Below are 13,833 nucleotides of genomic sequence, written 5' to 3'. Positions count from 1 at the left end.
GCCCCAATAGATGATCATGTGATCATATGATCATTTCATATATTTGTACATATCTATATTTACACTGTTTACACCCTGTATACATGCTAATTATAATATAAATAAATAACAATCAGCGTTTACTGCACACGACGTCATTCGACAGAATTGCTATGTAAAGTTCTAATATATAAATAAACGAATACATCAACCAAAAGTGTGTATTTTTTTCTCAATCGATTCCAATAGCCCTCTCCCTTTTCTTTGACAAAAACGTTGCACATGTTCGTGACGTTCCGGAAAAAAATATATTCTCGCGCGCCTAAGAAGTTTCACTTAAAATTTTCATTTATATTGACAGATTAACAATCCATCGTGGATTGGATTGACGATATCTTACTCTTGCATCTAAGGTAAAGGCTAGATAGACTAGGCTTTTTAGTCAGTCTTGTAGTGTGGTAGAGTGGTAGATTGAATTAATATCAAAGAAAAACTTAAAAATTATTGCATAAATAACCAATTATCAATGCATAAGTTGATAAAAAATCCTAAGCAATGGCTTTACCGCGGCAGTCCCCGAGTGCCACACGTTTGTTTTAAAAACATGCGAGATATGATGCATACGCGTTAGAAGTTATACTTCTTTGGCGTAACAAGATAAATATTCGCTTTATTCTACGTTAGTAGAAAAAACTACACTAGCAATAAAAAAAACTAAAATGTTGACTATAGCTAACTTCAGGGTGTCGGTGTGCACGCGCATAAGTTTTTACTCCCATAATCAAAAGTCAAAAATAAGTAACATAATGTACACTTATGAACGTCAAAAAAAGAAATGAAATATAAAATGATTCTTATTTTATATTTACTGCCAGTTCTCAAATCAAGGGGGTAGAACAGAAGATAGGAACTGGCAATAAACTCTCCGCCACTCTTTTTATATTGTCCCTAATGCGCCAAAATAAGTGTTACTTCAAAAACTACTCGTGAAACCAAAGTACCCAGAGATGGGAGAAGGAACAGAGGGAGACAAAGCAAGAGATGGGAAGACTAATTAAAACTAACGGCAGGCCCAAAATGAAGAAGGGTTGTTGGAGACAGTACATTGGAAATTGTTAGAGGAGGCCTTGACCAAGAGGCACACTGAACTAAGAGATATTTTATAAATAAACAGACACCACTATACAAAGAAAACAGAAAGCAGTTCAGGATAAGAGGCTTATTATTATTTATTTATTTTTTTATTGTATAAATAATCTTAAATAGTAGAAGTTGGTATGGTGGAAACATAAACTGGACACAGTTTTTCTGTCCACCAGGACGTCGAAAATATTTAGTTAATTATAATTAACTTAATTAAGTGACATAATGTACAACAAAACACCTTTACCCTCAAAAATTGCACAAACAACGCACTAAAACAATCGAAACACCGCCGCTTCATACATAGCCGATGCAAGAAACCTGTTCTTGACGAGAATTCTCAATCGACTACAGGATGTGTTCTAATATTCAAATATGAATTAAATGACGAAGTCTGATTTTTGTTATGCGTAATTTATAATTGTTTCCTTTATGTAATAATTTTTTAATTTAAATTTAATATTGTTTCTAGTTATATTAGTAAATAGTGTAGCTGGTAGCGAGTTTATTAAATTTGCAATAATATACAACTAGACTTTTCAGAATTAGTTAAGTGTTGGCCTGTGGTTGTAGGTTCGATCTCCGGCTGTGCTATGTGTGACTATGTCTGTGTGCGTATATGATACAACGCCCATATGGTGAAGGAAATCATGGAGACTTTTCTCTTTAGACCAAAATGGCGACATTGTGTCATCCACAGAAGGCTATTAGTTAAACAGATGATTTCGTAGATACCGAAATCTAATCTATATTTATCTAATGTCGGTACAATTTAAAATAATTTTGATCAATATTAAAAAGACAGAAAAATATATATAATAATTTATTGGATATCTACAAAAAATTATTTACATAAAGTATTTTACATTATAAGCTCAATTTAGTTCGCTAAATTTATTCGAACAGATAGTGCCTCAATACTTTCGCTGTATTCACTATACACTATAACACTTCACTTCTCTTCACTAAGCGCCAGTTGAACTTTTCCCAGCTTCCCACTTGGTACGTCTACGCTATTTAATGTCTGTGTAATTATCCCCGTGGCGACAGTCACATTGTTCTCTCGGACCGTGAATGGTTGCCCAGTAACCATGACCATGCCCTCTAGAAGGGTGAGATACACCTCTGCATGGTCACCAGGCATAAGCATTTGCATGGTTGGCTCTGAAAAGTGTAATAATAAATATTACGTGTCTAGGAAATATTTTAAATATATAAAACACCGCTTTTAAATCAAGATCGGATGGATTGAAGTTAGTTATCTCTTTTTTGGTGGATTCTCCTCCGATCCGAATAGCAGAATAAGCAAAAAAATATCGGATAAGTTATTAAATAACAATAAATGAATTATTTTGCAACATCTGTTGACAAAACTACGCATCATTTTACATGGAATTGGTCAAATCAAGAAATTCCTATCTTGAGGTGAAGAAATGTGTTTCTTCATCAAAAAATGTTACATATGAGCAAATGCTTTAACATGCAGTATTGCAATATTGGCGCTAGACATAAAAATCCTAATTTGTAAAACTGCCATTGATCTTTCGCAATAGCAAGCAATAAAACATTACTGTATTAACATATAAGTTGTGTTAATGTTATTACCTTAATGAAATCCTAAATTAAGTTCAACTATACTTAAGATAATATTATTAAAGTGTTAGGCGGAACGAAGTTAGCCGAGTCAGCTATTATAGAATAAAATGAGGATTTTGGTTTGTTCTACAGATATTGATAACTATAATTTTTCAGAACCAAAAAAAACATTTCAAATTTAACCAACCCAAGAAAAGTTATGGTTAACATACAAATCAATAACAATATCTGACACACAAAAATAAAATCAGTGGAGCTACAACCTCTTAAGGTCTCTCTCTCTCATTCTGAATCTGTTTCATGATCATTTTAAATGTAATAGGCAAGTAGGTGATCAGCCTCCTGAGCCTGACACACGTCGTCGACTTTTTGGGTCTAAGACATGTCGGTTTCCTCACGAATTTTTTCCTTCATCGTTAGAGCGAATGTTAACTAATAAATAGTCCAATGGTGTACTACCGGGGATCGAACCTACGACATGCACACACATAAATGTCCAGTAGCATCTAGCAAAAAAATGATTTTCCAACTTTAGACAGCATAAGTAGGTGCGAAAACATATTTTTTTCTTTAAACCTTTTGTTAAATATACATTTAATTAAAAAGATTTCTCAGTTAGAAGTAGTTAATTTAGTTAACGGCTTGCGGGTGCGTTGCCACCTCTTTAAGAATATTAAATAAACTTGGTGAAACACAAAATAATTACCTAAATCAATCCGACAAGCAATGTTCCAAGTGCCACTAAACATTTGCTGCGAATATTTGGAAAATACCGGTTTCTTCCTGCCGCCTTCGCTTCGGGAGAGGAAATAAATCTTCGCTTTGAAATGATTACTCATAGAAGCACTATCCAGGGCACATAACAACATCCCAGTCTCGACTGAACGGAGTTTTAAACCTCGTAATAATACACCTACATTATCACCTGCTAACGCCTGGAAAAAAGTACCGTCAAATATTTATTAAATAAACCCTACTTTAAAGAAACTAACGCGGGATTAAACAATCATATTTTAAACTTCATATAAAAAAAGTTGCATTTCTTAATTACACTTATTGATTATTAAACTGTGAGGGTAGACCAGAAATCTAATCTATGGTATATAGAATATTGGTAAGCAGAAAGGTGAACCCTCACTACTCATCCATACTAAACACACAAACTGGATTATAAGACATCATCAACTAAACCATGATGACGGTTAAAAGAAGAAAGAAAATATACTAACCTCTGAAACAGAGTTTTTAAAAATCTGTATGTCAGAGAGAGATGTTTTCACACTCATTCCAAATCCCATCAAATGCGCTAGATCATTTTTCTTCATAATACCCCTTTTAATTGTACCAACTACTACTGTCCCTCTACCTGGGACTGTAAAAGCCTTGTCTATGGGCATTAGGAATGGCGACTTTAGATCTCTCACTATGGTTGGTACATAATTATCTATGGTATCAAGAAGTTTGTGAATAGAGGGTACTCCTAAAAAATTATAAAGCTTAGATAAAATGTTGATCAAATTAACTAGACTGATAAGATAATGAAAAACTGCAATCCAAATTTTAAATAATTTTCACAAATGTTCAAATTACAAAAAACTCCTCAACAATCGAATTGTTCCCATGTGGGGAATGGGCCCCACATTGTGAAACACTGCTCTATTCAATTCTATATAATCAGTGAATAGTAGACACAATTGTGATTTTATTATTTTATTTATATTTTATGACATTTCATAAAGAAGTACTACAGTACTCTGTAACTTTCGATAAGATTGCAATTTTGATACAAAACTGTTGACTGGCAACTACTAGAATATTGGCATATTACATTTAAAACCATACCTAGTTCAGACATGTCATCATTAAGCGCTTTCAGGGCTGATCCTTTGACAACAGGTACATTACTTCCATCATAACCAAAGTCGGTTATCATATCTCTCATCTCCAATTCTACTAGTTCTAATACCTGGAAATATGTATTAATATATTATATTTAATACTACCTTAAATACGGGCATACCTATTAGGTAGTGTTAGCGGGATCACACAAAGTTTTATTTTTATGAACCTTATATGTACAATTGTGTTATGTTATGTTGTAAGTTAGTAAAAGATTTGAATTCTATTTCGAATATGTAAATATACAACAACATAAGTTGTTTCTTAGTAGTACCAATAAAAGTGTAATCATTTTAAAGAAAAACCCCAATGGTTTTTGACACAATTACTTCCCTGGATAGCCCTTACCCTTTTAATGAACTGCATTGTACAAACTTTATTAACATTTTGTTTACTAAAAAAAAGGTATAAATGTACACATTTAATCAGCTATCTACAATTAGGTGCTTTTGACTCACAAATAATACTTCAGTATATTTTACATACCACATTTCCTTAAAAGGTGTGTGTGAATTCTTGGTGTAATTTTTTTTCAGAAGTTAATAGGAATTGTAAACTAATTCAAAGTTGAAATTATAATACTTGCCTCATTGTCTACCAAATCCACTTTGTTAATGAACACTATGATATATTGAACACCAACTTGTTTAGCAAGTAATAAATGCTCGCGTGTCTGTGGCATCGGACCATCATTGGCAGCCACAACTAAAATGGCTGCATCCATTTGTGAAGTTCCTGAAAAATATAAATAGCAAAGTATAGATATTGAAGTTTATTTATTTTTATCATTGCATTTGAGTTTCCTATTCATTCTACTAAGCTTTTCTTTGATTTTGATTTCTCTTACTTATTACAAGCATTAAATAAAAATATAAATGACTCATCACACCTATATACTTATATACAAACCTGATATCATATTTCTTATGTAATCCGCATGTCCAGGGCAATCTGTGTGAGCATAGTGACGTTTTTTTGTACTATAACCCACATGTGCTGCATTAATAGTAATACCTGGAAACCATTGTTATTATGTAAGTCCTTCAGGGTATGATTTAGAAACAAGACATAGTGATAAGTGAAACTCCATTATGTTTAAAAATGTTGACATATGGTAGTCCTAGTTTTAAATAACTTGTGTTTCCGAATATCACCCACTCTTAATGTTTAAATATAACTTATCTTGGCATTCAGATTTATTAGACTGTATATAATATGGTTAAGAAAATAAATATTTTTCATAGGCAACAAAGTTTTCCTCCAACTAAAAAATAAGACTGTAATGGAGTACATTATTTCTACACTGAATACTTTGCCTTTCTATAGATAAACAAGAATAGTAGTAAAATAATTAATACATTTTCAAGCCCTTCAAACATCTCAGATTAGCACTTTACAGTTATTGCCCTATATTAGAACTAATTAATTGGTGCATACCCCTTGCTTTTTCCTCTGGGGCCTTATCAATTTCATCGTAAGAAATATACTTTGCGGTGCCTTCTTTTGACAAAACCTTGGTAATTGCTGCAGTCAGTGAAGTTTTTCCATGGTCAACATGTCCTATTGTTCCCACATTACAATGTTTTTTTTCAACAATATCAGGAATTGTTTTAGTAGAAAAATTTCGTAAATCTTTACTAATTAGACTAATACATACTCTATAACCTGGACAAAAAGAGCGTCCTACAAATTGTTTCTGTGTAAACATACAATAGACGGAACGTAATATGACTCGTCCATTCATTTTTAATTAAATCAAACCAACATCAGAGAAATAGTTTCATTTTAGGTTATCTATACTTTTCATAACAAATCTTAGATAACAAAATTAGAAAACTAAACACAGATCAAGTAGAGGCATTACTTATGTCATTTCTCATCTGTCAAAAAATAGATGGCAAATAAGTTTTTTGGGATCTTTTCTTTGACTTTTAATCCACAGACGTAAAAAATAAAAATGGTTAAACGCTTTCCATTCTAAATCCTTACATTGAGATGAGAGGTGTTCTTGGAGAGGCGCGTTTGGACACGAGAACCTGCCATTTGCCAACTCCGGAGTACAAATACGCTTCCCATGCGGGGTGTGCCATCAGCCGCTAGACTTAGACAAGGACAAGGAAGATACTTTTGCGGACAGCTTGCACCGCGAAATGATCGGTGTTACACTCCCTTGGTCATCCAAAGTTGAGTTGGACGCGATTTCATATTTTTCCTATGTCCCTGATAGAAGTTCAAAAACATGCTCACTTATTTCAGCATAGCGCCGGTTACTACAAACAATTTAGTTTGTGTTATGCAAAATTCAACAATGGATATTACGAAGCCCATAACTGATCAAAGTTATTTGGCCCCCGTATCCAAATATGAGACCTTTGCAAGATTTCAACGTCAGTAGGCGTCTTGTTTTTGAGAGAGAGATTTTTGGACTAAAACTGCCTCCAGTTAATCCGTCATCATTTCGTGACCCACAACCATAAAATGAAATATTTTTTGAACCTTTATATCCTCGAGTTTACTTGAATTTGGAATCTCTATATGAAACAACTAAAATCACTCCTATATAAAAGCCGATCCGTGAATTGTGATCGTTAGACAGGATCGTTCGTTACAGGATTCATAGAAATATTTGAAAATAAACGGAAATAAAAACGAAGAAAAAAACTCAGTATGTTCAATAGACATAGCCATTAGCTTGTGTAATGCATATTGCATATACATACTTTTTTATTTTTTTGACAGGGCTAATAGAACCAAAATACTTCATCTTAAAAATTGGGGATACAAAATTGTAAGATGTATTTACAGAACCAGTTTATTTGAATACAATATCAAACATAACCAATACTATTTATAATAATTTAACTGCCTATTGTTAAGTATTGACAATAAACATTTATTTTACATATTTTTTAGCTGTTCATTATGTAACTGTTTTATACACTAAAATAATATTCATTGAAAAAGACAAAAATATTAAAAATTGTTTTAATAAACAGAAAATCATTTTTAAAAAATCACGGCCAAATTTTTGATCTTCAATAGTTTAAATACATTCTGCTCAAAAACTCAATGACAATTATGTATCATAATTCTCCTGAAATCTATTTTAACTTTAAAAATTTGTCGAAATAATTTTCATAAAAGACTAACTTTTAATATGCACCTAAGTTATATTCCAAACAGCTGAGTACACATCTTGATTTTATTTACTGGTTCCTCCAGGTTAGTTCACCAACTCAAGGAGGAAAGATTTTGATGCTTTTCTATCACAAAACTTTGAATGAAAGTGCAAGGTGAATTATTATAATATTCTTTTACAATACAAATAACAAATACAGTACAGAAATTTGTCAATAGGCCACATAACAAAAAACAATTCTCATTATTCTTAAAGAATAAACAACTAGTGTTTTTTTATTTTCTAAATAATTCAAATCACATAATTTTTGACAAATAAATTATATTTAAATACCAATGTGGTGACACATTACACCACACCAAATTAGAAAAATGTACATCGTCACAAATCAAAATATTTGAAAGTTCAAATTGCTATTCAACATACAAAACAATTCTTTTGTGGCAATATTCCTTTTATTTCTACTTTTCAGATTACGCACATAGGGTGAGGCAAGTATTTTTACTTTTACTAATGAAGTCATATACATCTATACTCTGATTTTTTATTCTATAAAATTCAGACATTTCATAAGTGTTGCTACTAAAAAAGTTATCCATGGAAAATGCTACGTATTTTTATGCTTTACCCAAGGTAAATCTAAACTAAACTTAATCGACAAAATAACATATTTAAATATCACGAACAACATATCAAATTAACTTTAATTACTTTATTTTATTATTTAGCTGGCAACACCGCCTACTAATTTAAGGTTTAGTAAAGTTTAACAAAATTAAAAAAAGTCCCCTTTACTAGTGCTTTTTGTTACTGTTTAGGTGAAGAGGGACGTTATTATCACTCAACGTAAAACCTCCTTTATTGTGGAGCACTGCACTTAACAAAATGCATACATTACGTATTGAAATTGAAAAATGTGCCTGGCCGAAAAGGTTTGTCATCTCTGACATGTCAAAAAATTTTAGCTGTCAGAATTCTAAGGAATTAAAAATCAGAGTATACTTAGATAAGTTTTGGTACATTTCTATATGATACCAGTTAAAGACAGTCTAGTAACTGACAGTACAGTTTAAGATATAGACACACTAACTAAAAAACTTGTTTGATAACTGTTATTAAATAAATTGATTTCACAGCTAAGGTCTCGTTCTTTAGTAATAAGTAAACACAGTTTTACTTGGTAAAGATCATTTAGCACTGATTTCACTATTGCAACAGCTTTCTAATTTAATACTTCACACCATTTTAAGGCTTTACATTGACTCAATCATAAAAAATGTAGTTGGTTATGAATATTGTTAGGATGTGAATGGACTATAAATAGCCAGCGATGAATTATTTTAGATTTTATAACAGAACTTCATCCTACACTAAGTAAACATATAATGTTAGATTGCTCTCAAACCACAAATTCAAGTACTAAGATGTCTCAGAGGAAAAATTAAATATGCTGTGAGTCGAGCAACAAATCCTTAATCCCGTATGAAGTGTTACTGAATTTCATTGCTTTATTATTCGGTAGTGTAGTGTGAACTCTACATTAGATTTCCATATAAAGTGACGCACTGTACGTAGGTCCATGTTGGGATCCAAAACCTGAATAAGTAATACTCTATTATTATTGTGTCAAAATAAAAATATTATGTAGACTATAATATAGACATTTTGAAGTGAGTGAAAGAGATGGTAAAAATAAAAATTCATAAGATTTAACGTGGGAGAAAATGAGATAGCAAGCATATGGTCTGCTTATTTTCTAATATAATTCATGTATTTGTGTGTAAAATTTAAGATATCATATTTTCTTGTATAATTTTGTGTACTCATTTAGTAAAACTTATATATAAATACAGTGAATAAACATTACATTTATTTGATCATTTTCTGAATTAAAATGAGAGAGAGAGAATAAATAAAATAACATATTAATTTGGATTTTAAATTTCAACTATAAAATTACATGAAATCATATCATTTATTTAAAAGAAAATTGAAATGAAACCATTTTACTGCAATAATTTAATTTACTTTTTACTGCAAAAATTCTCTTTTTAATGTCCCTTTTTCGTTTCATCGATTTTTAAACTATAATTAAATTAAATTTTTTCGAAATTAAAGATTGATATTAAACTACTATGTGTCAATTGCACACGTTGTTTTATGTGCGCAGTTTGCACTAGATCGAACAATGAGGGAAAACATTATGAGAAAACTGGCATGCCTTAAAATTCTATGGGGTGCTGGCAAAAAAAATCACAACACAGGTTACTAATTCAAGCCAAAAGTAGTAGCACCACATTACTATTGTTATTCAATACAGCACATTTCATGCAAATTTTCTGTTGTCCCATCCAACGTTTGTTCAAAGAGCATTTTATAAATTCGTTTAGAAGCTTACAGTGTCAATTTCAAAGGGATTTATAAAGTCATTTACACTGTATGGAGGCAAACCAACCACAGACAAGTAAACGTAAAAAGGACTTTTTATCGTGATGTTACATGATAGTCATAAAAAATGAATTTCGTTAGTTAAAGTAATAACCAGTATATGACAACAGACCTGATCACAGCAAAGCAGTTCAACTTTTTCTTCAGGTGCATCAGAATTCTCCTCAGTCTTGGCTGTACCAGACCCGTTCACATCTCCACCACCAATTATTTTTTCCACAACATGCTCGGCAACTTTACGGCATTGGATGAAATCATTGGCTACAAGACGATCCTGTAAGATTTAAACATTAATATCAAAAATTATAAACCATACTAAGTATTTTTTCACCATAGTTAATAAATTTTAGTACACCAATACATATCTTATTATGTCATGTGGAACATGGTGTATGGTTGCAGATCCAAACAAACATTGTGTTAAACAAAAAACTTGGCGATTTAAAAGAGTAGCGGAGAGTAGGTAGTAAATGTGAAATTAGGAGCATTTAGTATGTATTTCTCTCTCTCTCTCTTGATGTTCATAAGCGTACATTGTGTAACATAAATTAATAAATGATTTGATAAACAAAATCTGCTCCTGTTAACACCTGTGTGGATCATAAATGCGCGTATTTCATTTGTCTAGGAGCTATTCTTTATACTTCCTAAGATATTAATCACAATCACGATTTTTTCTAGCTTTATTAAAATAATCATGTTTTTAAAAAACCTTCGCAATAAATATTTGCCAACGTTATTTATGGCATGCTCTATATAAAATTCTTATGCCGTATTTTAAAATTAATAAATTGAATTTTTCACTTAAGGAGAACATAGGATAGGTTTTAGGAAAAATTACTAGGTTTTTGTTAACGGAACAATATGTTAATTTTCAATATACATATATAGTGAAAAACTGAAATTCCAAATAATTTTAATAAATTTTCGAATCCTTGTATCGTTGTCGGCGTCGGCCCTACGTTGAGAACCACCGGTATAAAAATAAATACGTTAAAACTGGTACATATATATAAATCTCGTTATCTTTAGTATAGCTCAATACTTTAATAATTTAAAAAAATATTAGTCATAGTTCTTACATATATGGGTGAATGCAATTGTCAAAATCTATCTCTTGCATAGTCAATTGTCACAATGTCTACTAAATGATAAACTGATGATGATATAATTAAAATACACCTTTTCTAGTTCCTATTTTATTGAGAACAGTCAAGATGTTTGAATGCATCAGGTTAAAGTTTCTGGTAAATCAGTGAAAAAGAAAAAAATGTTGCAAAATATGTTTAATAAATTTACAAATAGTTACTTACTTTTTTCTGTCTATCCTGTTTGCTTTGGCAACTGGAATGTGGTAGCAAGTAAAATGGTAGTTTGTTTAGTTTAGGTGCAGCCATCTCTATTGCTACATCTACAACCCATGAGGGCACTGTTTCTAACAAAATGTTGCCTTCTGTTTCGCCACCTGCATCACCAACCTGAAATATTAAGGCAAACACTATCTATAATAAACTTAAGGAGAGTAGATTAACTCATTTCTTTCCTATGTATCAGTTTTTCATATGGTATCAAGATATTTTGATTTAATAAACAAATGTATGAAATCTAGTCCCAATCTAATAAAGGGGTTTTATATTTGTTATACTGTTATAAAAATAATAATTACCTGAAGCCTATACAATGTTCTTCCACCAACCTCACTAAAAATAAGCGGTGTATGTAGTGGAACTGAAAAGAAATTATTTCCAAATACTTTTTGGCCACCCTCATTTACTCTATTTGGATGATTCCAATACTCCAATAATGCTTGTAACAATAAAGCCCCAAAATTAACCTTCTGATCATTCTCTGTTGTCAATCCAGCTTCTTTTGCACTCACCCAAGCACTAAAACAATCAGTCTCATCCTGTCCTAAGTGTATTGTAAGCATTCCAGTTTTCAAATCAACATTAAACCAATTCGGAACATATACCATCTTAAAATGTTTCTTAACTTCTTCATCATAGTCAATTTCACCTAAATCCTCAACTTTAGAAGCTTTTAAGACATCATATAATACAACATTGTTTGATGTGTCCTTAGTCAAAATGTGTCTCTTATCATTTAGTACTGTATAGTTTTTTATGGCACGTCCGCCTGGTATGTGATGCAAGGGTTGTGTTTGATACACATTATTAGTATTGTAATTGTTTTGGTTATACATTTCTGTATTCAATGTGTTAACTGGAGGAAGTTTCCAACACCTTATGTCTGAATCTGATGTAGAAACCCAAACACCTTGTTGATCTGCTGTAAAACATAATTTGAGTACTGGTGCTGATTCTTCACAGACGATCATGAAGTTGTCGGGGTTTCTTAACTCTGTTATGATAACTAGCCTGTCTCGACCTCCAGATATGATATGACTAAATGTTTCAGTAGCCAACAGGGCCCAAACTGCTTCAGAATGTACTCGGATTGTTGATACACACCGCTGTTGTGATAATGACCATAGCTTGATGGTACCATCGGAGCTACCTGACACACATTGTGAGCCATCTCTACTGACAACCAGAGCTTTTACATTATCTGCATGTCCTTTTAATTTCATGAGACGTGAACAATTTCTAGGATCCCAAACCCTGAGGACTTTTTCAGTAGAACCACTAACCAGGATAGTTCCAGGTGGATTCATAGCAAGACTGTAAATGGATTCCTTATTACCAACAAGACTAGATGTAGTTACTGTATTGTTGCTAGCAGTTAAAGCAGTTAAAGTATTAACATCCCATAAAAATATAGCTCGGTCTAATCCAGCACTAGCAACTTGTTCTTTATCTTTTGCGTATGCCAACGTGCGTACATAATCTTTATGAGTCCTTAACGTGGACATACAAAATCCTTTAGGAGCGTTCCATACTTTTACTGTAGTATCCGAAGAAGCACTAATAAGGTTTTTTCCACCGCAACAGAGCACGATATCATTAACCCAGTCCGTGTGGTGCTCCATGCTTTGTATATAGCGGTCCTGGGACCCGTTCCCAGCATGCCATACGCGAATGATGCCATCTCGACCGGCGGTATAAAGCCTTCCTTGTACAGGATCCAATTGAAGTGAGCTGACACCGTTTTTATGCCTCTTCTCCTCCTCGTCCCGAATAACGAATGAGACTTGGGTTTTCTTACGCATCATCGAGCTCATTTTCCGACATTTTAAACTTTAATCCAATTAAAAACTTAAATGAAAGCTAAACCCAAGTAAAATATAAATGAAATCACATCAACATAATCATTAGAATAACTTAGCCGACACCGACAAATAACAATTGTCAACAGTCAATGTCTAAACGGAACTGACAACTGAGAGCTGACATTCTTTATATTCATCACTCATCATGTCGAATCTTTTAGACTGTCAGGCAGATAAATAATATTATACAGCGACCAAAATATTCCATACTTCCATAATATTATAGTCAAGTCGTACTATTTTTAAAGTGATAAAGACATAGTGATATAATATCATGCTGGCCCTGCTCCATAGGACAATCATAGAGCCTTGACTGAATCAATTGGTTGCTGATCTAATTTCACATTTTTTTGTTGTATAATACACAAACGCATTATTTTATGTTAAACTCAGACGCTGT

At 32.2% G+C, this 13,833-nt stretch overlaps 2 protein-coding genes across 2 annotated transcripts; both read right to left on the bottom strand.

The window, feature by feature from the left end:
• Positions 1 to 1,962: 1,962 nt before the first annotated feature.
• LOC111003303 (elongation factor Tu) lies at positions 1,963 to 6,451 on the bottom strand. Its single transcript, XM_022273733.2, has 7 exons — positions 6,055 to 6,451; positions 5,527 to 5,631; positions 5,204 to 5,352; positions 4,561 to 4,684; positions 3,948 to 4,198; positions 3,425 to 3,653; positions 1,963 to 2,286 (listed from the first exon to the last, which is right to left on the bottom strand). The coding sequence occupies exons 1-7, from the start codon at positions 6,359 to 6,361 to the stop codon at positions 2,075 to 2,077; spliced, it is 1,377 nt and encodes a 458-aa protein (XP_022129425.2). The 5' UTR covers positions 6,362 to 6,451; the 3' UTR covers positions 1,963 to 2,074.
• Positions 6,452 to 6,837: 386 nt separating this feature from the next.
• Positions 6,838 to 13,512, bottom strand: LOC111003293 (WD repeat-containing protein 48 homolog). Its single transcript, XM_022273722.2, has 4 exons — positions 11,871 to 13,512; positions 11,518 to 11,682; positions 10,317 to 10,478; positions 6,838 to 9,352 (listed from the first exon to the last, which is right to left on the bottom strand). Exons 1-4 carry the CDS (start codon positions 13,383 to 13,385, stop codon positions 9,257 to 9,259), a joined length of 1,938 nt encoding a protein of 645 aa, XP_022129414.1. The 5' UTR covers positions 13,386 to 13,512; the 3' UTR covers positions 6,838 to 9,256.
• Positions 13,513 to 13,833: the final 321 nt, after the last annotated feature.

This window comes from Pieris rapae, chromosome 18, assembly GCF_905147795.1.
Source record: "Pieris rapae chromosome 18, ilPieRapa1.1, whole genome shotgun sequence".
Classification (NCBI taxonomy): domain Eukaryota; kingdom Metazoa; phylum Arthropoda; class Insecta; order Lepidoptera; family Pieridae; genus Pieris; species Pieris rapae.
This window is presented reverse-complemented; position numbering and strand designations above follow the sequence as displayed.